This window comes from Bos mutus, chromosome 6, assembly GCF_027580195.1.
Source record: "Bos mutus isolate GX-2022 chromosome 6, NWIPB_WYAK_1.1, whole genome shotgun sequence".
NCBI lineage: Eukaryota > Metazoa > Chordata > Mammalia > Artiodactyla > Bovidae > Bos > Bos mutus.
The window spans coordinates 113,511,212-113,538,548 of record NC_091622.1 but is presented as its reverse complement, the minus strand read 5'-3'; the positions used below and the strand labels follow the sequence as shown (position 1 = coordinate 113,538,548).

At 53.9% G+C, this 27,337-nt stretch overlaps 1 protein-coding gene across 2 annotated transcripts in view; it reads right to left on the bottom strand.

The window, feature by feature from the left end:
- The window catches only part of SORCS2 (sortilin related VPS10 domain containing receptor 2), a 497,085-nt gene that overhangs the window by 81,470 nt on the left and 388,278 nt on the right, over positions 1-27,337 (bottom strand). For both annotated transcript variants that reach the window (XM_070372757.1, XM_070372758.1), the window contains exon 4: positions 6,466-6,630. In XM_070372757.1, the coding sequence (XP_070228858.1) occupies positions 6,466-6,630 (165 nt within the window). The remainder of the gene's footprint in view (positions 1-6,465; positions 6,631-27,337) is intronic.

The following is a 27,337-nucleotide window of genomic DNA, read 5'->3' as shown; positions in this document are numbered from 1 at the left end:
ATATACATTCCCTTTCCCTTCTCCAGGGGATCTTCCCAATCCAGGGAATCGAACCCAGGTCTCCCGCATTGCAGGCAGATTCATTACCAGCTGAGCCACCAGGGAAGCCCAATGTATATAATACTATATAGTAAATCATATATATATATGCTTTATATATATGTGTTCTTTGCTTTTCAGATTCTTTTCCGTATGAGTTATTACCACATGCGAGGCTGGCCCCCTGCACTGTGTGGTAGCTTCTTGTTTATTTTATATGTGGTATATTTTATACGTAGTATATTTTGTATGTAGTAATGTGCATATATGTTAGGCTTCCCAGGTGGTACCAGTGGTAGAGAGCCTGCCTGCCAATGCAGGAAGCGTAAGAGGTGTGGGTTTGATCCCTGGGTAAGGAAGATCCCACGGCGATGGGCATGGCAAGCCACTCCAGTATTCTTGCCTGGAGAATTCCACGGACAGAGGAACCTGGTGGGCTACAGTCTATAGGGTCGCAAAGAGTCGGACACGACTGAAGCGACTTTGCACGCACGCATGCAGAGTCTGTGTGCTAATCCCAACCTCCTAATTTACTCTTCCTCCTTCAGTAACCATAAGTTCCTTTTCTATGTCTGTGGGTCTATTTCTGCTTTGTAAATAGATTTATCCGCACCTTTATTTTTAGATTCCACATGTCCGTGCTGTCATATGGTATCTGTCTTTCTCTGTTGGGCTTACTTCGTATGATAATCTCTAGATCCATCCATGTTTTTGCAAATGGTATTATGTCATTCTCTCTTACTGCTGAGTAATATTCCATTGTGCATACGGACCGCCTCTTCTTCATCCACTCCTCTGCTGATGGACAGTCAGGCTGTTTCTATGTCCTGGCTCCTGCAAACTGTGCTGTAGTGAGCACTGGGATGCACGTGTCTTTTCAAATTATGGTGTTCTCTGGATATATGCCGGGGAGTGGGACTGCTGGATCACGTGGTGACTGTTTTGCTGGCCAACAAGGTCATGGGGACGTGGTTCTGGGGGCTGGAGGGCATTTGTGGTGGAGGCAGCCGCAGGACCGATCACTGGCTTTGTGGACGTTCCCAGGCAGTGTAGGCTGCAGCAGTGATGACTTCCAATGCCTGGACCCCAGCATCAGCTGCGTGTTCTTGACCTTGGTGATCCCAGCAGAGCTCCTGGTACCCCGCCTTCCCCTAGTGGTCCAGATCCTCAGGCTTCTGGGAGGATCCTTGGGAATCTGGTCTGAAGCCCCCCTTCCAGAGTCCCAGCAGTTTAGAGAGGACCCAATTGCCCTAAATCCTAAATCCTTTTTCTACTAAAATATCCAGAGTGAGGTCTCTTTCCTGCCTGAGCCCCGTCAGACACAAAGGTCAGAGCAAAAACAAACACATTCAGAGCTATAAGATTCTCACTGCTTACAAAGCTGTTCTCCTGACCACAGAGCCCCCTCATCCCTTCTCAGGAGAGTTCTTGTCTGCCCCACCACCAACCCCTGGAGGATTACTGGGGCTCATTTTCCTTTCTTTTCTTGTGCGAATATCTTTGTTGCTCGGAAGTTCTATTAAAAAGTAAACTTACATCCTGATTCATTCTCTAAGTACCTGTTCAACCCCTCCTCCAGGCAGGCTTCCCTGATTGGCCAAGGTGTCTTTTCTCCTCTACTAAGTTGTCAATCCTAAAGGAAATCAGTCATGAATATTCATTAGAAGGACTGATGTTGAAGCTGAAACTCCAATACTTTGGCCACCTGATACGAAGAGCTGACTCATTGGAAAAGACCCTGATGCTGGGAAAGATTGAAGGTGGGAGGAGAAGGGGACAACAGAGGATGAGATGGTTGGATAGCATCACCATATGAATGAATGGTGAGTTTGAACAAGCTCTGGGAGTTGGTGATGGACAGGGAGGCCTGGTGTGCTGCAGTCCATGGGGTTGCAAAGAGTTGGACACAACTGAACTGAACTGAACTGAAGTTTCTGGAAGGCAGTCTCATGCTCAGACCAATTTCTCACAGTGCTGGAAAGTGAGGAGGTTCTTGACAAGGGGCAGAATAAAACATAAGAGTGGGTCTATTGATGTTTTAGAGGTTAAGTGCCCAGGGCTCTGTCTGCGAGCGCATCTGAGGCTCAAGTGGAAGGAAACAGATTGGTCAGTGTCATACCAGGGGTCCTTAGCAAGCTGACATGGGGGCCAGGCTGTCCAGCTCTGATATCCTTTTGATCCCAGGAGCCTAATGCAATTTGCTGAGCCTTGAAAGAAAAACCACTGCCTTTGGATCTCACCCAGGGAGCCTGTCCAGGATCCAAATAGGGTAGCCTCAGTGACACAGTAAAGGAGGGAACTAGAAATAGGGAGTTAGGGCAGTCTGAGCAGGGGAAGAAGGTCTGTCTGCTAGAGGAGGCGGCAGGCATCTGAGCGGGGAGGGACGGGGAGAAAGCAGAGGAAGGCATTTGATTTTGTAGACATTTGTAAGCCCCATGTGAGCCGGATACTGATGTCCAGCCTGCAGTCCATGTGCCTTTGGCACGTGACTTGCTTTGCCCGTGGGAGGGGATGTGATGTTTTCCAGGTATAAGCAGACACATGAAGGTCCCCGTGCAGCTTCCTCTGCCCCTCTGTCATGAGACTAGCATGTCCACAAGTAACCACTGATTCCTGAACTAGAGACCCCAACCCTGCCCAGGAGCCATGGCTAGCCAGTCCCAGCCAAGCCCGCCAGGACCCCCGCTGACTCAGACCCGGGAATGAGAAAGAATGCTTGCTGCTGGAGCTGTGGAGCTCTGGGGCTGTGTGTTACTCAGCACTAGAGCAGCAGACACCTGCCTTCCACACCAGGTCTGTGGGCATCAAAATCAACGTTGTCCGCCCACGCCATCCGGCTTCTGGGGAGTTAGCGAGATTCCTAAACCCTGAAGCCTAAAAAGCCGAAAGCCCTGCTGTCACTGTTAGTGATGTCCTCAAATTCCTCATTCCCTTTACAACCACAATGAAGCCTGTCTTCTCCCCCTATTCTTTCCTGATAGTCACAAAAAGAACCAAAGAAAATAACTGAGATTTCAGCTCCATTAATTTTTCAGGGCACCGTAAATTAAAGACCAATTGCAATGCAGTGGATTTCTGCAGGAAAATAAGTCCCTGTGATTGTGCTTTAGTCTAATTACATGGAAAGCTAAGTAGCGCTATTAATACCCCAGAGCACATGCTGTCCCAAAGGAGAGCACCCGGAGCAGAGGCAGTCCGCCAGGCCAGGGAATTTCAGGGACATCCCGAACTTCAGGCAGTCAGTGAGGACCAGGTCTTGGCACGAGACTTGCTTTGCCCAGTGGTGTGTGTGATATATTCCAGACCAAAGCAGACACACTAAATTGAGGACCACCAAGGAGGCCAGGTCCTGTAGACAGCCATGGCTCAGGCCAGACAGGAAGCTTCATTTGGAGGTCCCTGACCACGGTGGTCCCTACTGGTAGAAATCCATTCATTCATTCGTCCAACTGCCATCAATGCATCTATATCATCCATCCACCCCATGCATCCATCCTTCCATCCATCCACCATCCATCCTCCCACCCACCTATCCATCCACCTGTCCATCCACCCACCCACCATCCATCCACCCCCATGCATCCATCCTTCCATCCATCCACCATCCATCCTCCCACCCACCTATCCATTCACCCATCCATCCATCCACCCACCACCATCCATCCACCCCCATGCATCCATCCTTCCATCCATCCACCATCCATCCTCCCACCCACCTATCCATTCACCCATCTATCCACCCACCCACCATCCATCCACCCCATGCATCCATCCTTCCATCCAACCACTTATCCATCCTCCCATCCATCCCTCCACCTACCACCATCCATCCATCCCTATGCACCCATCCTTCCATCCATCCACCTATCCATCCACCTTCCATCTACCCACACACCCACCCATCTAGCCACCCATCCACCCACCGATCCATCCATCCATCCTCCCACCCACCTATCCATTCACCCAACCATCCATCCACCCACCCACCATCCATCCACCCTTATGCATCCATCCTTCCATCCATCCACCCATCCATCCACCTTCCATCTACCCACACACCCAGCCATCTAGCCACCCATCCACCCATCCATCTACCCATCTGCCCACTGATGCATCCACCCATCCACCCATCCATCTATCCACCCATCCATCCACCCATCCACCCACCAATCCATCCCCCTTCCTTCTATTCTTCATTCAATATTTCCAGCCAGGAACTTGAGATAAAATTGTGAAAGAAATGGCCAGGCATAGCCCCACCCTCAAAGAGCTTACCTCAAGTGTGTGTGTAAGGTACAGACAATAATCAAATAATGACACAAATATTTAATCGTGCATTGTGACCCATCCTTGGAAAGAGAGTCAGTCACTGGAATCTGGAAGAGTGTGGAATGGTGAGTCCCAGGCAGGTCTGGGGGCACCCAAGGAAGCTTCTGACCCAGATAGCTTCCATCTGCTCCAGACCCGGGCTCTGCCTTTTCCACCCTTTCCCAACCCTGGGAGCTGGCCTGTGTAGGCAGCATCCACAGGCCCCCTTCTCCCTGGCTTCTGGTGGGATTCAGCTCACAGGAAACTGAGGACAGGAGGAGAGGGATGGGTACCAGGACTCCTGTTCTCCAATTGCCCACACACACAATTTCTCGGGGCTGAGTGACTTTCCCCGGGGCCAGCCTCCTCCTCAGCCCTTTTGCCACGATGGGGCACCAGGCCTCCTATCGGGCAAGGTGGTTGGCTGAAAAGTGAAAGTGAAAGTCTCTCAGTCGTGTCCGACTCTTTGCGACCCCATGGACTATACGGTCCATGGGATTCTCCAGGCCGGAATACTGGAGTGGGTAGCCTATCCCTTCTCCAGGGGATCTTCCTAACTCAGGGATGGAACCAGGGTCTCCTGCATTGTAGGCAGATTCTTTACCAACTGAGCAATCAGGGAAGGCTGAAAAGGTCCCCCTCAAAATATCTGTCAGAATCCCTGGAAGCTGTGAAAGGGACCTGATGGACCGAAAAAGGACTTTGCGGTCAATTCACTGAAGATGCTTAGATGGGAAGGGTGGTCTGGATTATCCAGGTGGGGCAGAGGGAACTCACACACACACTCACACACGGCAACGTGAAGACGGAACAGGAAGAGTTGAAGACGCTGCCTTTGAAGCTCAGCGTGACTCGCCACCAGCCACAGAATTCCAGAAGCTGGTGGAGGCGAGGGAGCCTCCAGGGGGAGAGTCACCCCACAGACCCCGTGGCTGTGGCCTCATGAAACTGATTTGGGGCCTTTGGCCGATACACTTTTGTTGTTTTAAGCTGTCAGGTTTGTGGTCATTCCTTACGGTGTCTGTAGGAACCCAACCCAGGCCTTTCCTCCAGGCGGGCGGCCCCTCCTCCAGGGGCCCTCAGTCCGCCCCTCCCAGCCCCGGAGTCTCCCACCGCACCCAGGCTGGCCCTGGAGAGAGCCCCTCACCGTGTACTCCTCAGTCACCGTGAAGGTGCCCTGGACTGCCCGCAGAGGAGAGGATGCTGGTTTGGGGTCAGAAAGACAATTCCCTCTCCTGGTGAAGGTGGAAGAGGCTTCCAGGAGGAGGGAAGGGCCTGGGGTGGGACGGTATGTGGAATGTTCTGGAAGTGGAGGGAGGCCCCACGGCTGGAGTGTGCTGGGGGGCAGAGTGGAGGGTCCTCATAATTATCCACTGTCCATCAACCATCTTGTGAGCCTGTTGTACCTCACCTCCATCCCACTGGCTCTCACTTGAACCCATGAGCTTCTGAGGGGCACCTGACCACTCGGCCCCAGGGATCAGGGGCTGAGGGGATCCCCAACCCCAGCCCCGGGGAGCAGGGGGTGATGGGGTCCCCGACCCCAGCCCCGGGGAGCAGGGGGTGAGGGGGTCTTCGACCTCAGGCCCGAGGAGCAGGAGGTGATGGGGTCCCCGACCCCAGCCCTGGGGAGCAGCGGGTGATGGGGTCCCTGACCCCAGCCCTGGGGAGCAGAGGCGGAGGGCGTTCCCAACCTTGGGGAGCAGTGGGTGATGGGGTCCCGGCCCCAGCCCTGGGGAGCAGGGGGTGAGGGGGTCCCCGACCCCAGTCCTGGGGAGCAGGGGCTGAGGGGGTCCCCGACCCCAGCCCCGGGGAGCAGGGGGTGAGGGAGTCCCCAACCCCAGCCCCGGGGAGCAGGGGCTGAGGGGGTCCCCAACCCCAGCCCCGGGGAGCAGGGGGTGATGGGGTCCCCGACCCCAGCCCCGGGGAGCAGGGGCTGAGGGGGTCCCCGACCCCAGCCCCGGGAGCAGGGGCTGAGGGGGTCCCCGACCCCAGCCCCGGGAGCAGGGGCTGAGGGGGTCCCGGCCCCAGCCCCGCGGAGCCCTCCTGCCGCCCAGGGCTCCCGGGGCCCGGGTGATGGGGAGGCTCCCTGCCCTCCGGGCTGCCCGGGCGGCTCACCTTGCCCTCCTTTGCGTAGGCCAGCACCTTGTCCTCCTCCCGGGGGTGGAAGATGAGCGTCTCCACGGAGAAGGGGACGAGCTGCTTTTGGAAGGTGGCACCCTCGTCCGCGCTGAGGAACAGGCTCTGGTCCCGGTCGCTGAGCGAGGAGCTCACGAGGATGATCTGAAAGACACAGGTCAGGAGAGGCATCTGCACTCTGGGGAGCCACTGCCTGCAGCGGGCTCCCCGCAGCCCCCAGAGGCAACCGGCCCAGGCGACACCTGACTCCAGACTTCCCGCCTGCAGAGCCCGGATGGCAGATTCCTGAGGTTCGGAGCCCTGTTTGTGTACGGCCGCCCCAGGACACTGACTTGTCCAGTGAGAGCTCTGCAAGGGCTGGGGCAAGGGGTGGGGAGGGCCCGGAGGAGGCTTATTGTGAAGAGCACCGGGAGCAGGGGCAGTGTGGGAGGCTGCCTCGTCCTAGCTGGAGGCTTCGGGGTGGAGTCGGAGCCCACCTTCCGTATTCTCTCCCTGACCTCAAGCCCAGCATTGGATCACGCTGGAGATGACGGGAGATGCATACATCTTAGAGTGGCCCCGACTCCACTCCGACGTGAAACTGATGGCAAGGCGCCCCCCAGAAAGGACGAGGGGCACCTCCACCATGCGCACCCCCCAGCCCCCACCCCGGGAGGTCCCTTCACATTTGCCTTCCTTCCAGGTTCCTCTTCTCACAGGTACAAGCCCTGCCGGGCTGTGTGTGAGGATTGTCCTCCCGTCACAGAAAGGTCAGGACAGGCCAGCCAAGGGTCAGAACAGGGCGGCCCTGGGGCCACTCGGCAGAATGACAGGGCCCTGCGGAGGGACTCACGCGTGCCTGGTGCCAGAGAAGGTCGACTAGCTGAGGCTGAGTCAGGAGCACCTGAACACAGGGTGGAGGGGCTGGGAGCCAGGTGGTCCTGCCCCCGCCCCCCAGCACTGTGGCCCCGCCTCCTGCTCCATCAGAAGAGCCATTCCTATGCACGGACCTTGTAGAACCTTCATGGCTCTTCACAGCCCCAGGAGATGCCAACACCCGTATGGGGGTCCTAGGACCCTCCCGACTGCCTCCCTCCCAGCCTCACGTGCGGCCTGGCCTTGCCTGGCAAGGTCCACGCCCCTGCCCGTGCCCCTGTCCACCTCGGTGCACACCCTGGGATGGCCTTCCTCCCCAGGCTGGTTGGTGCTCCTGCTGCAAGGCTGCTGGGGGCCCGGGACTTGTCCTCAACACACTCACCCCATTTCATGGAAGAGGGCTCCTGCACGGGGACTGGGGCCCTGTCAGGTCTGGGGTACATCTGTGGAGGTCACTACTGATGCCCTCCCCTCCACATCCCTGCAGGGCCTGGGCGTTCCACACGCAGCATGAATGAGTGAGTGAATGAATGAGGGAGGGAATGAATGAGGGAATGGATGAATGAATGAGGGAAGGAATGAATGAATGAGGGAATGAATGAATGAGGGGAGGAATGAGTGAACTATGTGTCGGTGGAGCAGGGGGCTGGGCACACACACTCTGTCTTTGGATCAGTTCAGTTCAGTTCAGTTCAGTCGCTCAGTCGTGTCCAACTCTTTGCGACCCCATGAATCGCAGCAAGCCAGGCTTCCCTGTCCATCACCAACTCCTGGAGTTCACTCAAACTCATGTCCATCGAGTCAGTGATGCCATCCAGCCATCTCATCCTCTGTCGTCCCCTTCTCCTCCTGCCCCCAATCCCTCCCAGCATCAGGGTCTTTTCCAATGAGTCAACTCTTCGCATGAGGTGGCCAAAGTACTGGAGTTTCAGCTTTAGCATCACTCCTTCCAAAGAACACCCAAGACTGATCTCCTTTAGAATGGACTGGTTGGATCTCCTTGCAGTCCAAGGGACTCTCAAGAGTCTTCTCCAACACCACAATTCAAAAGCAGCAATTCTTCATCACTCAGCTTTCTTCACAGTCCAACTCTCACATCCATACATGACCACTGGAAAAACCATAGCCTTGACTAGACAGACCTTTGATAACCCAGCTCAAATTCCATGCCTGGGTGACCAGTACCCTCTGTGGCTCAGTCTCCTTGTCTGTAAAATGGGAAATGATGGGTGCCCGACACCGTGAGCCCACCATGGAGGTCTAATATGAACGCGACCAGCCGGCCTGTATTACCATTCCACGTGGCGACTGTCATTGGGTCGCTGTCCCCTCTGCTTGGCAGGTGGGAAGACTGAGGGGAGGCGGGCTCCTGTGGTCACAGAGCCATGCTGGGTAGGGCCAGGGTCAGTGGTGATTCCACACAGGGTGGAGTTTTAGCTGGGATGCAGCTGGCAGCCTGGGTGGGACTAGCCTGGCCCAAGATGAGCTCAGCTTTCCCTGGGAGGGAAAGTACAATGAGACGCCCCCAGAATACTTTCCCAAACCCCGACATGCCTCTGGAAGACAACGAAGCACGTGGAGCATAAATCAATGAGCTGCACAAAACTCCTGTTTCTTGTGAACAAAGGATACATCAGTATGTTCTTTCTTTCCAAGGAAGCCTTACTGGGCTCCTGGGTGAGGTCATTCACCTTCAGCAGAAAGCCTTCTGTCCCCCAGCAAGCAGAGGCACATGGAGCCTGATTCCTTGGTGACTCTGATCCCTGAGAGGTGGACACACGTGCTCTGAGATGTTCTTCATGGTGTGGTTTACATGCAGGAAAAATAGGAGGTGGTGGCAGAATGGTTGGGGGAGCCAGAGAGCGTGCACAGATATGTCCATGGTGTTTAGTGACAAGAGAACTAATGCACTCACACACGAAAAAGCAGGACATTATAAGCAAGTTCAGCTTCTGTACATTTCCCGTTGACAAAATTGTAAGGAAGTATATAATAGCTTTGTCATGGTAGGTATAGAAAAGTAAGTGTAATTTTGTCAGTGGAAAATGCGTAGAAAGCAGGGCGGAAGGAGTATTATTCAGCCATAAAAAAGAATGAAACTTGCCATTTGTGACAACATGGATGAACTTGGAGGGCATTATGCTAAGTGCAGTAAGGCGGACGGAGAAGCAAATACCGTGTGATCTCACTTATATGTGGAATCTACAAAGAAAAACAACCAAGCTCATAGATACAGAGAAGAGACTGTGGTAGCAGAGGTAGGGAACTGGGGATAGGCAAAATGGGTGGAAGGGGTCGAAAGGTACACATGTCCTATTATAAGACGAAGAAGCCCTGGGGAGGGACTGCAGCATGCTGAGAATAACCAACAAAACCCTACTGCACATTTGAAAGTTGCTAAGAGAGTAGATCTTAAAAGTTTCATCACACAGAAGAATTCTGTAACCGTGTGTGGTGACCAACGTCGCCTAGAATTGCTGTGGTTATCATTCCACAGTGTGAACACATTTTATTATGTTGCACACCCGAAACTAACATTGCTTGTCAGTTACAGCTCTGTTTTTAAAAAAGAGAAAGAAACACAGGGGTTATTAATAGTGGTTAGTCTTAAGCGGTGGGGTGAAGATTTTTTTTAATTTGAAATAAACTTTTTAGTTTAGAATAGTTTGATATTTTTGAAGTTTTTTTTTTTTTGATGTGGACCATTTTTAAAGTCTGTGTTGAACTTGTTACAATATCGCTCCTGTTTTAGGCATGCGGGATCATCTTAGCTCCCCAACCAGGGATTGAACTGCGGCCCCTACATTGGAAGGCAAAGTCTCAGCCACTGGACTGCCAGGGAAGTCCCAAACAGTTTTAGATTGACGGAAAAGTTGTAAAGATAGTACAGGACATTCCCACACAACGCATGCCCCGCTTCCTATTATTAACAGCCGGCATCAACATTATACGTTTGTCACAATAAGGACCCAACATAGATACATCGGTCGTGTCTAAACCGCACACTGCATTTCACCCGTTTTCCCGCTGATGTCTTTCTCTGTCCCTGTGCCAGGTTCCCACGTGACACTCAGTTGCCACTTCTCCTCGGGCTCCTCTAAGCTGTGACGTTTTCTCAGACTTCCCTTGCTGTTGATGACCTTGGCGGTTTTGAGGAGGACTGGCTGGATATTTTGTAATTGTGTCTCCATTTGGGTTTGTCTGCTGTTTTTCTCTTGCTGATGCTGGGGTTCTGGGTTTGAGGGAAAAAGAGCCGGGGGGTGGGGGAGGTTCTGTGTTCCCTGATCACAGGGGTAGGGACCTAACTCCTTTTGCTCCCTCCAGCATTCAGCACATGCCTGACCCCGAGCTGTGGGTCAACCCAGGCCTGCGGGATGAAGGCGCTCACACGTGCCTGCTTGAATGAGCAATTCCGGCTCACTCTGTGACTCCTCAGGGAACTGTTTGCTTGCTCTTCTCCTCTGGGTGGAAAACATCCCTGGGGATATTTAAGTTGCCTGGGGTGCAGAAATCATAAATAATCTCATTCACTTATTCCTGCTCACCACTCAAAATTTTACACATCAGTGAAGGCTCATTCATTCATTCATTCCTCCATGGTTAAAAGCCGCAGGATTTTAACCTAAATCACACAAGAATTTAGCTTGCCCAGGGTTTACGGGAGCAGAGCAGGGAAGGTCGGATCCAAGTGCAGAACAAAAGCAGGGCTTCGGGAGGAGGCGACGCCCAGATGAACTTTGAAGAATGAACGGAAATTTGATCCAGACCTGGGGAAGGGGGTTCTCAGACAGAGAGGCCAGCAGGACCGAAGACAAGCAGATGGGGGTCCCTGCTGAGACCGTTCATGTCCTCCTCCCACCTCTGTGTACGGTTCCCTCTGGCTGGAACGCACAGCAGGACTGAGACCCCCCACCCTCTCGACCTCACCACTGGCAATGAAGAATCAGATTTCCAGATTTTTTAAATGTCACAAAATCCATGTGTGATAAAAAGAAAGTTTTGAAATTTTCTGAGCCCGGAATTCTGGGCAACTTCAACAAAGCTGAATGTTTCTCGTTTATTTTTCATGTCCCTGCTTTGCGGGTGCCCCCAGCATGAGTTTAGCCTGTTTTTATGATGGGACATCTTCCTTCTTTTCCAGTGCTTCTCCAATACCTCTTCATCTGGCACAGCTAATTTTGAAGGTCACCTCCTCCAGGAAGACATCCATGATATACATCCTCCAACAGTTTTTCTCATCCCTCCTCTGCCCCTTGCCCAGCATCTCATGTGTTCATTTGCTCCAGTCTAACATTCCTAGGGTTCTCTCTGTGAGTCTGCCTTTCCCTCCAGGAGGGGAGGCTGTGCAGCCTGGCAGGGCCCAGTCCTCATCCTTGCCATTCAGCCCAGAGGATGGGTGTTGGCATTCCCACACAGAATGAGGTCTCTGGGCACAGGATCGCCTCTCCATGACAGCCCTCAGTTACAGCTAAGGCCCTGTTCATGGTGTCACCCAGGCAGAAGGAAAAGGAACCTGAGGAAGTGATTCTGGCCAGAGTCCCAGCAATCTGGATCACGGGCTATTTTTGGCCTCAGAGTGGGACAAGCCAGGAAAGACGGGGGAAGAAGAAAGTGCTGACAAGGAAAGGATTATTGGAGCAAAGAAAACAAATCAATTAGCATCGTGCCGAGAGGAGGCTGGCAGATTGTTCCTCCAAATTGGGAACCAGACTATTTTCAATGGTGTATTTTCACTGGTTACTATTGGGGAAACATATGGTACCCGAGCGAGGTTCTGGGGGCCCACAAGGCTGGATGCCTCAAAATCAGAGGCAACTCAGTTAAAGGGAACTATCTGATAGATTCACTGGACTAACAGCCAGCCCATATGAAGCCTGAGTTTCAGGGTCTAATTTGCCAGGCCACGTACACAGTGCAAGCATGGAGCTCCTTGTTCAAAGAGAATCAGGAATTTCAAGATGGGACCTGTAGATCATCAGACCAAGCATGGATTCTCCTGTGATGGCTTGGGTCACATACCCACAGAGTGGACTCTTCCCAAAGCTATTCGGTTAGTAAGTGCCAGGAGCAGTGGTAGCAGCGTCCTTGGAGACTGTCAGACTTGTGGTGCCTTGGCCCCACCGGGACCTGCGTGTTCATGGCCCCTGGTGAGTCCCAGGCATCCTCCCTTGGATGGGGGGTGGGGTGGGGTGCTGCCTTAGGCTGCAGCTCCTGCTCGCTTCGGCCCTGTGCCCAACTCCAAGCACGCTGGCGGACCTGGCCTCTGCTCCCCACCAAGTGACAAGGAAACAACCAGGTGCCCTAGAGCCCTGCTCTCAGCCACTCCGATGCCCCGCAGGATGGAGGCACCCACGACAGCCCCGGAGTCCAGGGAGGCCACACCGCGCATGGAACATGGAGGCCACAGCTGAGGCCTGCCAGCGCAGGGGCAGTGTAGGCTCTGGAGGCCTCACCCCTCCAGAGCTGGAGGTGAGGAGCTGGCCTCACCCCTCCTTTGCTCCTGCGAGCTGTGCAACCTTGGGCAAATCACTTCACGTCTCTGAGCCTGTTTCCTCCTCTGTAAAATGAAGATAGGGTTCCCATGGCAGAGGTGACTGGAAAAAATAAAGGAAGCAAGGTGCATAACAGACTGAGATGACAGCGGGTTTATTCTCATGGCATTTTATTCTAAAGAAGCTTGGTTCACCAAGCACCTCCTTGGGTCAAGGCCCTGGAGCTGAGGCAGCTCACAGGCGGTGGTGAGAAGGACAGTACAGGAAGCACATGGCTCCCTCCCATCAGGAAACTCCAGGACAGATGAGGACAAAGGCCAGCAAGCTGTCCCCAGGGCGACGAGCACTTCCTCTAAGGGGTGGGAGTTAGGCCAGGGCATGTGGGTTTGACTGCCTCCCTAACTGTGTACCCTGAGCTGCCCTTGCCCCAGCCCAGGCCTGGCCTGGGTCGAGGGCTTCCTGGAGGTGGCGTCACCTGAGCTGGGTCTTGAAGGATGAATAGGAGTTCGCCAGGGGAGGCAGTGATGGTGGAGCTCGGGGGGACAGCACACTGATGCTGAGCGGGAATGACAGGGCCCTTCTTTTGAAGAGAGTCTCCTGCTTGGGGATTTGGTTTTCGGTCGCTTTATTGGATATGCTGCAAGTAGGCTAGACCTCGGCGGGTCGGTCGACCAGACTTGCTCCCCTGCATAGGATTTGTGGTAGAGATGGGGTGGGGGGAGGCCTGACACTGGGCAGTGGGCACAGAGGGGGGCCAGTCCAGTGCAGGACAAACACAAGCCACTGTGACGCGGAGTGACAGGGGCTGCCACGAAGCTGCCTGCAGCACGGGTGTGGGGTGGAGAGAGCTCCCTGTGGTCCGCTGCAGGCGAGGGGGGCGTGGGGCTGGGGTGCTTGTCTCCCTAAGTTCCCCAGGCCTGCAGCCTCTGTGCCTCCCCCAGAGCCCCTGTCTCTGTTAAAACAGATAGATTAGCTCTCTCCGCCAGGATGTTCTGGGTGGGAAGCCTGCAAAGCGACCTGGCCTCAGAGGCCTGAAAATTAACAACCCTTCCGTTATTTCCCTGCCAAGCCCGGCAGGTGTCCCCAGGGTCCCACTCGCGTCTGGTTGGAGAGACGCAGGAAGTACTAAGCAGGGCAGCTCTGGGCGGTGCAGAGATGAGCAGCAGGGGCAGGTGGGGGTGGTGTGAATCGCTGACTGCACTTAGCAGTCACCGCAGACCTGCTAAGCTGAGGTGTGATCATCCCCATTTCTCAGGTGGGGAAGCTGCGGCCAGAGAGGCCTTGCGGAAGATTGTACTGTCAGCCGGGTTTGCACCCAGCACTTCCCTGCATCATTCATCCGCACCACCTCATGACCAGTGGTGTGACTGCATCAGCCCGGAACGTGGAAGCGACACGAGGCAACGGGCTTGGGAGGGTCTAGACAGATTCGCTCCCCCATCCCCCACCGCTGCTCCAAAGACTATTAGGCATGGCTTCCAGACTGCAGGTCGCTCCTGAATTTGGGGGATTTCTGATCCCACAGGCAGCAGAGGAAGGCTGGGATGGTGGGGGAGGCAGGCTTTCTGTCCATCTTCATCTTTGTTTCCCCTGCTTGGTCCACCATTCTATTCTCTGAGGCCATTCACGCACCCATTCAGCTGTGTGCCAGACCCCAGGCTGGGAGATGAATCTCACAGAAGCCTGGCCCCCAGGGAGCCCACAGCAGGCAAGGGAAGCTGTTGAATGATGTGAGCCATGCACTGGGACCGGCGACCCTAAGAAGGGGCTGGAATGGAGGGTGTCTGGAAAGTGTCCATGGAGGCAAGCTGTGTGCTCCCGGCAGGAGTGGGTCAGCGTTGGCCAAGTGCAGAGAGGTCCTCCAGGAAGGGCAGAATGTGCAAGACGCCGATGTGGGCCCTGCACGGCCAGGTCAGGAGGTTTGCCTGAACCTGGCACCCTGGACGCCCTTCTGGGACCCTTCGACATGGGCCTGCCCCTCCCTGCCTGCCCGGATCGTGTCCACCTGGCCTCCCGCTCAGACCTGCCCTGCCTGAGTCACCCCTGCATGATCCAAGTGTGGTCTCACCTGCCAAGTCGCCTCCTCTGGTGCCCTGCTGGGCTTCCATTCCCCCATCTCCTCCAAAAGGTGGTGCCAACATCCCAGTCTGCCTTGCAGTGTAAACCCTAGCTCTGAAACCTTGAGTTAAAAAAGGAAAACAAACAGCACCCAGCAACTGGTTCTCACCTCTGCCAGAGTTCTGGCTGGGTACACCACTGATCTTGGGTTTCCCTTCAGACTCTTTATCAAGGAGAAGACTTGTTTTTCATCTTCTCTTTACCGAGCGGAGCCCTCAGAGGCTTCCCTCCGCATCCCCGGGGATGGGGGTCCTCAGGAAATTACCTTCCTATTTAAAACGCAATCGTCCAATACATTCCTTGCCAGACAGTCGTGCCCAGCTGGGGACACAGGAAACTGGGCTTTGACGCCCGGAGAGGCAGACAGAGGAGACAAACAGATACAGCAGCATCCACCCCCTGGGTCTCAAATTAGAATCTGTGCAGAGCATCTTACATACGCCGGTGTGAGTCATCATGAGCGAGAATAACTCTGCTACCCGGCAAGGAGAATGCGCGGATGAATGCCTCTCGCTGGGCTATTCAGCACACACTCGGATTGCTACCCAGGGTGTTAGCAGAAAGTCACTCCACATGACGGCTTTCAGTCTGGGGGGCGCCGAGAGAATGCAGAGCCTGGCAGAGATGCCGCTCTGCTCGGTAACCTGGGGCTCATCTCTCTCCTCACCTTCAACTCAGAAATAATCGTCTGTTCTGGGCTGAGGTCCTAAATTAGGCACCACGTGTGAAACTGTGGCAGAAATAGAAGGGCTCTTCGTGGCTTTTGTGCTTTCTTAAGCCAGGAAGTAGGAAGTGACAGGCAACCTGCTCCAGTATCCTTGGCTGGAGAATTCCCTGGACAGAGGAGCCTGGCTGGCTACAGTCCACAGGGTCGCAAAGAGTCAAATACGAGGGAGCACGCAGGCAAACCAGAAAGATCTATTCTTGAAGAAGTCACAGATCATTGGAATTTGTGCAAATATAAGTCTACGGTGCTGTGTCCCTGCTTGAAACCCTCAGGGCCTCTCCTGCCGGGGCTCCTGGGTCTGCTGTTTACGACTTGCCCCGGTGACCTCACCTGGATGACTTTACTCTCCCTCCCCGGCCCAGGTCCAGCCATCAGACCACGTCCACATCCCCAGATGTCCACTGCACCTTCACACTCCTTTTCCCTGGGAAGCCCTGGCTGTCTTCTCTCTCCCGCAGTGAGGAGGCGGGCCTGGAGGGGGCAGGCCAGAGGCTGAATAGGAGGACTTGGGGGTTATCAGCTGAGATAAGCTGGTGGCCTGGGCTGGGGCAGATGTCATGCAACTGGAGGGGAGAGGGCGGGTGACCATGACATTTTATGGTCAGAGTTCAGCGGGTTTGGTGAAGGAAATAGATGGAGAAATAACGGAACCCTAAGCACGTGGCTCGGGCAGGCGTGTGGACGTGAGGACCAGCCGGTGGTGGGGAGGGCTGGCTTTGGGGATGAAGAGGAGCCCAGGGTGAGCCTCACGCTGGGGCTGAGCTTCCTGAGGGTCACCCCAGATGGATAGAGGAGCTCGGGGTTGGAACTCTGGGTGAGTTCAGCAGAGAAACCTGCCCTGGGGTAGGCCTTTGGAAGGTCCGCGCTCAGACGTGTGACTGGGGGTCCTGGGAGTGGAGGACCCTCCCAAGGAGTGAGAAATGAACTGGCCAAGGATAGGGACCAGAGAGACCCCCGCAGAGGGGAGCCTACAGGGAGAGCCCTTCCCCTGGGTCTTACGGCTGAGGGGGAGAGACAGGGAGTAAAACAAATGCAGGAACACGATGATTCAGGTAGTGAGACGCACCATGAGAAAAGTAAAATCAGGTGATTAGACGACCGTGTGTGTATACATGTGTCCATGTGTATACATGTGTCCATGTGTATACACACACATGAGCTTGTATGTATATATGACACACAGGCAATCATGTACGTATGTATAAAGAGATATATACACATGAATATGGGCTTCCCCAGAGGCGCAGACGGTAAAGAATCTGCCTGCGATGCAGGAGACCCGGGTTTGATCCCTGAGTTAGGAAGATCTCCTGGAGAAGGGAATGGCAACCCACTCCAGTACTATCGCCTGGAGAATTCCATGGACAGAGGAGCCTGGTGGGCTACAGCCCATGGGGTCGCACAGAGTCGGATGCGACTAAGGGACTAACACACGTGAATGAACATCTGTGGAAAGGTGAATGAAGCAGTCCAGAAGGGCAAAAGCACTGCTTCCGCTGAGACTATGGGCGTTAAGTTCTTTCTGTCTTACTCTGCTTCTACTTCCGTTCTTACCATGTCATGGTTACCTAAGATGGGAGAGGTACTCAGTACATATCTGTGGGATCAACAGATACATTTTCATAAATTAATATTTTAAGATGAAAGTGTGCTAAGTGTGCAATCAGAAAAGAACAATATATACTTTACGAAAAGAAGAATTGGCTTGTGGGCAAAGGCCTAAGAATGTATGTTCAGTTCTTCATCGAGTAAACAAGACAGGAAGATAATTTTTTTAAATGAAGATTTACTTCTAGAAAATCATGAACAGTTACTAATATGTTAAATTCAGTTGTATTTCCTTCTCTCTCTCTGCCTAGCATCCAACCATCATCCATCCATCCATCCATCCATTCATCTATCCATCTATCATCCATCCATCCACCATCCGTGCATCCATCCAACCATCATCCATCCATCTATCCATCCATCACCCACCTATCCACCCACCCACCCATCCATCATCTACCCATCCTTCTATCCATCCATCATTCATCCATCCATTCACAATGGTGAATCCATCCACCATTCAATCTTCCTTCCTTCCTTCCCTCCCTCCCTCCCTCCCTTTCTGCCTCCTTCCCTCTTCCAATTCACTATTGATCCTCCATCCATCAACCCATTACAAATGGCTTTGGGGAGGGAGCGCCACACACTTTGAGCCCTGTGCACTCTTTAGCCACTGGCTGTAACCATCATCATGCAGCCCAACCCTCAACCCGCCCTTCTTGACGTGGGCACCAGTGGCTTCTGCCTCCCAGTCTTGTCTCTGCATAAAGTTGAACTCCATCAAGTAGGGGTGGAAAAGCAAAAGGGAGATAACGTTTACTGAACATGTACTCTGTGCTGCCCCGGCTCCCCTGGTGGCTCAGCTGGTAAAGAATGTGCCTGCAATGCGGGAGACCTGGGAAGAGTCCCCGGAGAAGGGTATGGCTACTCACTCCAGTATTCTGGCCTGGAGAATTCCGTGGACTGTATGGTCCGTGGGGTCACAAAGAGTCGGGCACGACGGAGCGACTTTCACTTCACTTTGCTCCAGGCCCTGCACTCGGCACCAGCCTTTTATCATCTTATTTTCACAACAGCCACGAGGCGGGAGGGGTTTTTGTTTCTGTTTTAAAGACAGAAATAGGAGCCCAGAGGGGTGAAATGAGCCGCTCCAGCCCGCACCGTCTGCCTGCCTCTGCCCTGGCGCCGAGCCGACTCTGGTGCTGAGAACCCTTGTCCTGCTTCTGTGTCGAGATCGACAATTATCTAGCACAATTTAGTAAAGCATCCGCTCAAACACAATTACAGAATTGATTGTCAGGAAAGGATTGGTTCAGTTTTAATTACCAGCCTGACAATCACTGAAATGCCAAGAAACATCCCCAAGAACATCTGTAAATTGAATGGAGGGGCAGACCTTTTCCCTTTGGCTGGACGCTGACTTGGAAAATCTCGTGTCTGATCGATAATAACCAGATAAGGTGAACCTATCGCAGGACCTATAACAACAACTCATTGCCAATATTTTAGAGCCGTGGCTTATATATACAATCTTGTCTGTAGCATTCGGGAAATATGAGGCCCCCATCTCCCCCTGTAATTATTGATGATCTGAGTTCTCTAAAGGGGCTGATGCTGAGGCTCTGGAGTGAGTAGGGTGTAATTGTTCTGTTTGGCTGGCTGAAGATGTTTTGCAGACAAAGCTAAAAAGCCTGCCTGCTGGGCGGAGGGTGGCGGACGGTTAATTCTCTGGAGTGACTGTGTTTGGGAAAATTGTCTTTTATCAGGACAGTTGTATTAACAATGCATGGTTAGATCTGAGAACAATTTGCTCATTCATCTGCCCCTAACTGAACAGCAGAATGCGAGGGAATGATCTCCGTACCTTCTCGGGGTACGTTTTCCACGCTGGCTTGGGCAGCCTCCAGGGTACAGATGATAGCATTTTACTATGGAGTGACTGTGGAATCTCCAAAGGCTCTCTCTTCCAGTATTTGTGATTAGAGACCGAGATTATTACTGCCATGCTTGTTGGGGAAAGCACAGCCAAAGCCATGTCCATCAGTGCAGGGACTACTGATGTTCTGTGCTCGTAGAAGCCAGTAAGGACAGAGCAGAAAGGAGCAGTATCGTAGCTTCCTCGTATCTGTGGGAGGAAATTGACTACCAGGGAAGCCCCAGTCAATGGCCTGGAGCAGAAATCACCTGGATCATGGTTTTCCTGAATGAAACACTCCTGCCTCATGTGGAGTGGATAACAGCGTTGGCAATAATCCTCAGTCAATTCAGTCGCTCAGTCGTGTCCAACTCTTTGCGACCCCATGGACTGCAGCACGCCAGGTCTCCCTGTCCTTCACCAACTCCCGGAGCTTGCTCAAACTCATGTCCATCGAGTCGGTGATTCCCAATCATCTCATCCTCTGTCGTCCCCTTCTCCTCCTGCCTTCAATCTTTCCCAGCATTAGGGTCTTTTCCAATGAGTCAGTTCTTCTCATCAGGTGGCCAAATTATTGGAGTTTCAGCTTCAGGATCAGTCCTTCCAATGAATATTTAGGGCTGATTTCCTATAGGATGGACTGGTTGGATCTCCTTGCAGTCCAAGGGACTCTCAAGCGTCTTCTCCAACACCACAGTTCAAAAGCATCAATTCTTTGGCGCTCAGCTTTCTTTATGGTCTGATTCTCACATCCATATACGACCACTGGATAAACCACAGCTTTGACTGGATGGACTTTTGTCCACAAAGTAGTGAGCCATGCCATGTAGGGCCACCCAAGACAGATGGGTCATGGTGGAGAGTTCTGACAAAATGTGGTCCACCGGAGAAGGGAATGGCAAGCCACTTCAGTATTCTTGCCTTGAGAGCCCCATGAACAGTGTGAAAAGGCGAAAAGTAATCCTACGTGGCATTTGTCAAGCACTTACTGTGTGCCAGGCGATGTACTGAACACTTGACTCACATTTTCAACAATCCTCTGATGAGGTGGGTGCTGTTATTATCCCTGTTTGCCAGATGAAGTGAATCCCAGAGAGGGCAGTGACCTCTCAGGTCACATGGTGGGAGGTGACCCAAGATGCAACCCAGGCAGCTTCCTTCCCACACACTGCAAAGATGGGGGGGGAGCATGTTGCTGACGTTAGGGGGTACAGGCTACAGAGATGAGGGGTGCACGCTGCAGAGATGGTGGGGGCGCTCATGGCCCTTCCCTTGGTCTTTGCTTGTGCATCACAGAACCCATGTCGGCCAGTGATGAGGACAGAGGAAGCACAGCCGAGATGTCCTTGCCTTCATGGAGCACACCATCCAGTGATGAGGTGGTGACCAAAGAAGCCCGTAAATGAGCGGTCATGGACTCTGAGCAGGGCCCCAGCACCGGATGACAGGGTGGGGGTGGGGAGAGGGCCTGGCAAGAACACAGAGAGAGAGAGTCGGCCAGCTCCAGCAGCAAGGGATGGGGAGGCGGGAGAAGGGGGAGAGGGGACCACAGGAAACGTGGAGAAGGGAGACTTGGGGGCTGGATGCCCACTGCGTGGGGCAACAGGGAGCCTCCTGCCGGGGGTGCTGGGAAGAAGCAGTGAGCCATGTAGACCTGGGTCTGCCCTGGTGGCACTGACGGTCTCTAAAGGAGAAAGCCTGGGGAGGAGACTGAGAAGAAGTGGGCACAGAGGTGAGATGAGAGCAGAGAGCACAGGGCCAGGGGGGCCTGGGCCCGAGGGGGCGGGCATGGGGGCAGCTCAGACAGGACAGGGTGGAGCAAGCACCACGACTGTCGCAGGTGGGGTGTCCCTGTCACAGGTGGGTGTCCCTGGGCACCACCGACTGTCACAGGTGGGGTGTCCCTGGTCCCTGCCGACTGTCACAGATGGGTGTCCCTGTCACAGGTGGGTGTCCCTGGGCACCGCCGACTGTCACAGGTGGGTGTCCCTGTCACAGGTGTGTGTGTCCCTGGTTACGCCGACTGTCACAGGTAGGGTGTCCCGGTCACAGGTGTGTGTGTCCCTGGATACCACTGGCTGTCACACGTGGGGTGTCCCTGGGCACCATGACTGTCACAGGTGGGGTGTTGTTGGGTACCACTGACTGTTACAAGTGGGGTGTCCCTGGGCACCATGACTGTCACAGACAGGGTCTTGGGGGCACTGGTGTCCTTGGGGGAGGGGTGATGCAGAGACGGTGCCATCTGACACTCCTTCTTTCCGTCTCTTGACCATGTGCCATCAGGCATCAGTGAATCTTTCTGCCCCTTCAGGACAAGGAGTGGCCCTGGGGGCTGGCCCACAGCCCCTCTCAGAACAGACGCCTTGTGAGCGGTGGGTGAATTGAGGAAACTCTCGGCGATGATGGGAGACACAAGTCATCTGTCTTGTCCGTTTCTTCTCCTCCTCCATCCGCAGATGAATGATGATTTAATTAAAGTTCCCAGGTCAGCAGCCCTGCACCAGCAGACTCCCGAGGGCTTGGGATCACGTGGAGACCGAGGTGAACCCAGGCTCTGATCTCCCGTAGGAGCCACCAGTGTCGATGTTTCTGGATGGAGAAGTGTGGACGTCCATCCTGTACGGAGGCTCCCAGAACCCTCCCCATGGCCCTCAAGGTGGAGGCCTGGCTGTACCTGTCCCATAGGCACAGACCAGAGACAGTTGGGGTGGGGGGGCAGATCCAGCCCTTCCTGTTGCTCAAGACACAGAGATACCCAGAAATAGGTGGCCCAGGCCGAATCACAGAGCCTCAGAGCTGACTGCATCCCCAGCTGAACTGGCATAGTGTCTAATGATGGAAATGCTGTGACTAGCCCCTGTCCCTCTGCTGGACACCACGTGACAAGGCGGGGGTCCCAGGGGGTCCCACCTCATTCACTGGACCAGCATGCTTTCTGATGCTGCAATCGCCACAGTAACACCCCTTCCCCCTTTCTTGGTTACCTCTGGTGACGACAGGCTCCCTACCTCACTGACTGTGCATTTGTTTTTAAAACAAGCTCAACCCTACAGACACACAACAAAGAGCTCGGGAGTCCGGCAGAGCTGCACTGACTTCTGGCCATGCACGTACGGCAGCGTGACCTCAATCAGTTCAGCGGCCCTGGGGTCCCAGAGCCCACCCTTCAAGAAGGAGTGGCACCCCCTCCATCCTTGCTCCCCTGTCTGGTCTGGTCCTTCCACTCGAGCCTCGGGATGAGAAGGGAGGGTGGGTGATGGGAGGAGGCCTTGGAAGGAGCATGGTGGTCCCGACCTTCCCCTGTAGCTGCTCTGTGGGCATCTCTTGCTTGAGAGTTGACCTGGGTGAGGGGCTGCACTCAGGGGAGGGGGTGAGTATTTCCTACTCAGGTCAGAATGTCATTAAAATGCCACAGCATCCCTGATCACAGACTCACTGTCACAATGTGCAGCTGTGACAATGTACAGACCTCACGAAGCCAGGCAGCACTCGAGGCGATAACAGTCATCACAGCAATAACAGTAAGAGTAGCAGCCCCGTGGACACCCGGTCCGGGCAGACGCTGCTCTGAGTGCTTCATCTGTGATCATTTTCTGGTCCCCCCGCCCCGAGAAGCTGCTCTGTCATTGCCTCAGTTTCCCCTGAGGTTAACCCCTTGCCCTGAGGTCTCCCAGCTCACGTGAGGCCGAGCTGGTGACAGGGATGTTCCAGGCCACGAGGCCGAGCTGCCTTCTCTGATCTGATCTATTGATAGGATTTCTGTATAAGATTTTGTTCAGCAAAAAGTATTGATGTTTAAAAAAGAGACATACTTCCCCATGCTTGGTTCTGTCCAATCACCACCGTGTAACACACACACACACACACACACACACCACCTTATAAACCAGGGGAAGGAGCATTTAAGGAAAGCTTCTTGGGGAGAACTGAGGAGAAGATTGCTCTGCTCCATGTACGGAGCACTGCCCATGGGTGGGTTCTGGGCTGGGCAGACTGCCCTCATCTCTGCTGGACTGGCCACCCCACCCAGGGCAGACACAACCGCCCCCTGCCACTGGGGAGGCGCTTGAGGTTCAGAGGACCTGGGGGTCCCTTCCGCACATTGGTCAGAGCTGATGGGACCCAGATCTGTGTGTCTGTCCCATCCACAGCCAGTTACCTCCCTCTCTGCTGGCCACTGCCCATCAGGGTCTCCGGCTGATGGATTAACTACAGGGGTGGCAGACAGGAGAAGGACAGGGGGACAGGGACCACTCAGGGTGGCCTGGAATCCTCGGAGCATCCTCCTGGGTGAGAAGCAGGTGAGCCGGCGATGACCTGTGCCAGGACCTTCAGTCCCGGCCAGCTCCTGGTCAACCCCCAGGCCTGGACTTCAGCGTCTCATCTGTAGAAGAGGGCAGAGGCCTCTCGCCCTGCCAACCTCAGGCCGGCCTATGGGAACCGAGACAAAGCCAGCTGTGTCACAGCATCAAGCTTGTAACACTCGCCTGTTCAGATGGCGCCTTGAGCCTCATGCTGATGATGTGTTGAGTCCCAGACCCGGTGTTGGCCGCCAACAGCTCACAGCTCAGCCCTTTCCGAGAAAACTGCCCGCAGTCTATGGGGGCCTGAGCCTGGAGATTTACACCCTCCGCTGGAGGACCCCAGACAGTGTCCCATGGTCAGGGGAAGGCTGTCTCCACCTCAAGGAGGAGCACCTCTGAGCTGACCATGGACCCGGCCTGGCCAGGCTTGGCCTGAGGGCACTTCCCTCCTCATCCACTTCTTCCTTCGGCCGATCCCCCAGAGCCCCTGCTCAGGGTCATGTGCACCCAATCCCTGCCTCAGGCTCTGCTTCTGGGAACCTGATCTAAGGCTGCTGCCTTCTCTCCAAGCCGTGGGCTCTGGAGGCGGGGCCAGATCCGGGAGAGTAGGGACCAGCCACGCTGTCCCTGTGGGTCTGGCACACAGCAGGAAGGACTCCTTGGACATGGGTTGCAGGAAGCAATCAGGACCCGTTGTGAAAATTTGGGTTCATAAGAGGCTGGAAAGCGCCAGAGACCAGTGTCTATGGCGTGGGATCTGGAAAATCTTTGCTGTCAGCAAAAGTCTAGGTGAAATGCCTCACATTCTTAACACTGTGTATGTGTGTGTGTGTGTGTGTGTGTGTGTGTGTGTGTGTTAGCCACTCAGTCGTGTCTGACTCTAGCTTGCCAGGCCCCCTCTGTCCATGGGATTTCCTGGGCAGGAATACTGGAGTGGGTTGCCATCCCTTCACCAGGGGATCTTCCCTACCCAGGGATCAAACCTAGGTCTTCCACATCACAGGCAGATTCTTCACCATCTGAGTTACCACCAAGGAAAACAGCAAACAGTGGTAGTGTGAGAGGGGCTGGTCTGGGAAAGGTCTTCTCCAACCAACTCCATCCTTCCAGCAGCTGAAGTGGTTTCGGGGTTGGGAAGGGCCCCATGTTTCCCAGCACTGGGGCAGGGGAGCACTCCCCATCCGTGGAGAGTCAGGATCAGGGGAAGTGGAGGAGGCACTGACAGTCTGCTGAGACCACTTTTATTTTTCTCGGTGTGACATCCTGACGTGGCTGTAAAATCACACACACACATAAACAAGTGAATGCGCACACACGCAAGTACGTTCCTAAAAGCGGCCCCTGACATGGATGCATGATGACATCTGAGCACCAGCTGGACACTTGCTCTTGGCAGAGCCCCCAGACTCCCTTGGGACAGTGGCAGGGAAATCTCACTAGCTGGTTTCACACGGGGACTTGGGACCCAGAGGGCACATCACCGAATCCAAATGCCTCACTTTACAGTCAGTGACACTAGCGTCCGAGGAGCGGGGACCACCTCCCCACGGTCCACAGGGCTGAGCCGAGACGCTGGCTGCCTGATGCTGAGTCCGGGACAGGAGACTCCGCCCCATCTCTGAGCATGGACTCCGGAGGTGCCTGGTCAGAGTGAGGTCCTGCTGGCCCAAAGCTTCCAGTCTATTCTAAGAGAAATGCCTGCTGGAGGCATGAGGGTGGCTTGGGCTGGAGTGCCCACCTTGGGATGGGACTTGGACGGGGCAGTGTGGTTTGGACGCATCAACATAGAACTTGATATGGGTGGTGAGGCAGAGGGGTCAAGAGTGACCCCAAAGCTTTTGGCCCAACTAGGGGTGGGCCCTTGTTCTGGATGCTTACTCCTTAGAAGAAAAGCTGTGACCAATCTAGACAGCATATTAAAAAGCAGACACATTACTTTGCCAACAAAGGTCTGTCTAGTCAAGGCTATGGTTTTTCCAATAGTCATGTATGGATGTGAGAGTTGGACTATAAAGAAAGCTGAGCGCTGAAGAATTGATGCTTTTCAACTGTGGTGTTGAAGACTCTTGAGAGTCCTTTGGACTGCAAGATCAAACCAGTCCATCCTAAAGAAAATAAGTCCTGAATATTCACTGGAAGGACTGGTGTTGAAGCTGAAACTCCAATACTTTGGCCACCTGATGTAAAGAGCTGACTCATTGGAAAAGACCCTGATGCTGGGAAAGATTGAAGGCAGGAGGAGAAGGGGACGACAGGATGAGATGGTTGGATGTCATCACCGACTCAATGGACATGAGTTTGAGAAACTCCAGGAAATAGTGAAGGACAGGGAATCCTGGCGTGCTGCAGTCCATGGGGTCGCAAAGTCGGACACAACTGAGTAACTGAACTGAACTGAACTTCTTCTGGAGAGGCAAAGGGTGGTGTTCTGACCACAGCTGATGGCTTGGAGATGCCTGTTAGTGATGCCCGGCAGGAGTCGTGTAGGCCGCAGGAGATATGAGTGTGGAATCTGCAGGAGACGCCAGGGTGGTGGTATGTAGGGGGTAAGTATGGTATGTGAAGTCGTAAGACCAGGTGGGATTGGGAAGAGAGAGGGAAGAGACTTGGCATTGGGGAACATCCTGCCCCACTGCTGTAAATTCCAGAGGGAAGGTGAGCTGAGAAGGTGAGCAGAGCTGCTCGGGAGGCCAGTAGGAGGTGAGTCTCCCCTTTGACAGGTGAGGATACCGAGACTCAGCCCCAGAAACACAGGTGGGACAGCAGAGCCAGATTGTGAATGCAGAGTCCTTGATCATGAACTTCAGAACGTTTAAGTGTTCCTTAGAATGCCCTACCCTCTTCTGGGTGGTCAACACCTATATATCCTTCAAGGGCCAACTTAAAAATCCCCTCGTCTATGAAACACTCCTTGCTCCATTCCACAGAAGTTTAGTCACACCTCCACTTTAGAACTTAGTCCACCTCAGGATCATGGTTCATGAGCCCCCTGGGCCGTGAGCTCCTTGAGGTCAAGGAATGGGCTGTGTTTTCACCTTCTTCCCTCGACTTGCCCAGAAACTCAGCATTTGAGGGGTTCTCTGAAAGCTTGAGGGCTTGTTGAATGGATGGATGGATAGAGGGATGAATGAGTGAGTGGGTGGGTAGGTGGATGTGTGGATAGGTGTTCAGGTGGATAAAAGGGTGGATTTAATAGTAGATAAACATATGGAGAAGGAAATGGCAACCCACTCCAGTGTTCTTGCCTGGAGAATCCCAGGGACGGGGGAGCCTGGTGGGCTGCCGTCTATGGGGTCACACAGAGTCGAACACGACTGAAGCAACTTAGCAGCAGTAGCAGCAGCAAACATATGGGTAAGTGGCTAGTTGAATGGATGGGTGAGTGGATGACAGATACATGGATGGATGGATGGATGACTATAGAGACAAATGGCCCATGGATGGGTGGATGGATGGATATATGGATGGGTGGGTAGGTGTATGGGTAGGTGATGAATGGGACCATGAATGGACAGATAAATATACAGGTAAGTGGCACTTGGATTGGCGGTTGGATGGACGAGTGGATGGATGAATGCAGGCATGATATAAAGACAACAAAATTTGTAGTCGAGATGTTTAAAATCCTGTCCTAGCCTCACTCTTGTGAGCTGCCTGGCGAGAATCACACATTTCCTATTGCTGGTCCCTTGGCTCCTCACCTTTCACACGGAGAGGGGTGACCAGTTGTCTGTCTGCTGGGACTCCATGAGGCTCACAGTGGCCGGGAGAGTGGCTCAGGGATGGCACTGGGCCATGTACATGTGAGGCGGCCCCCAGGAACCTGGCAGAGTATGCACCACCGTGGAGTTCTCTTTGCCAGAAATCACCTCCAAAACGTACATTGAGG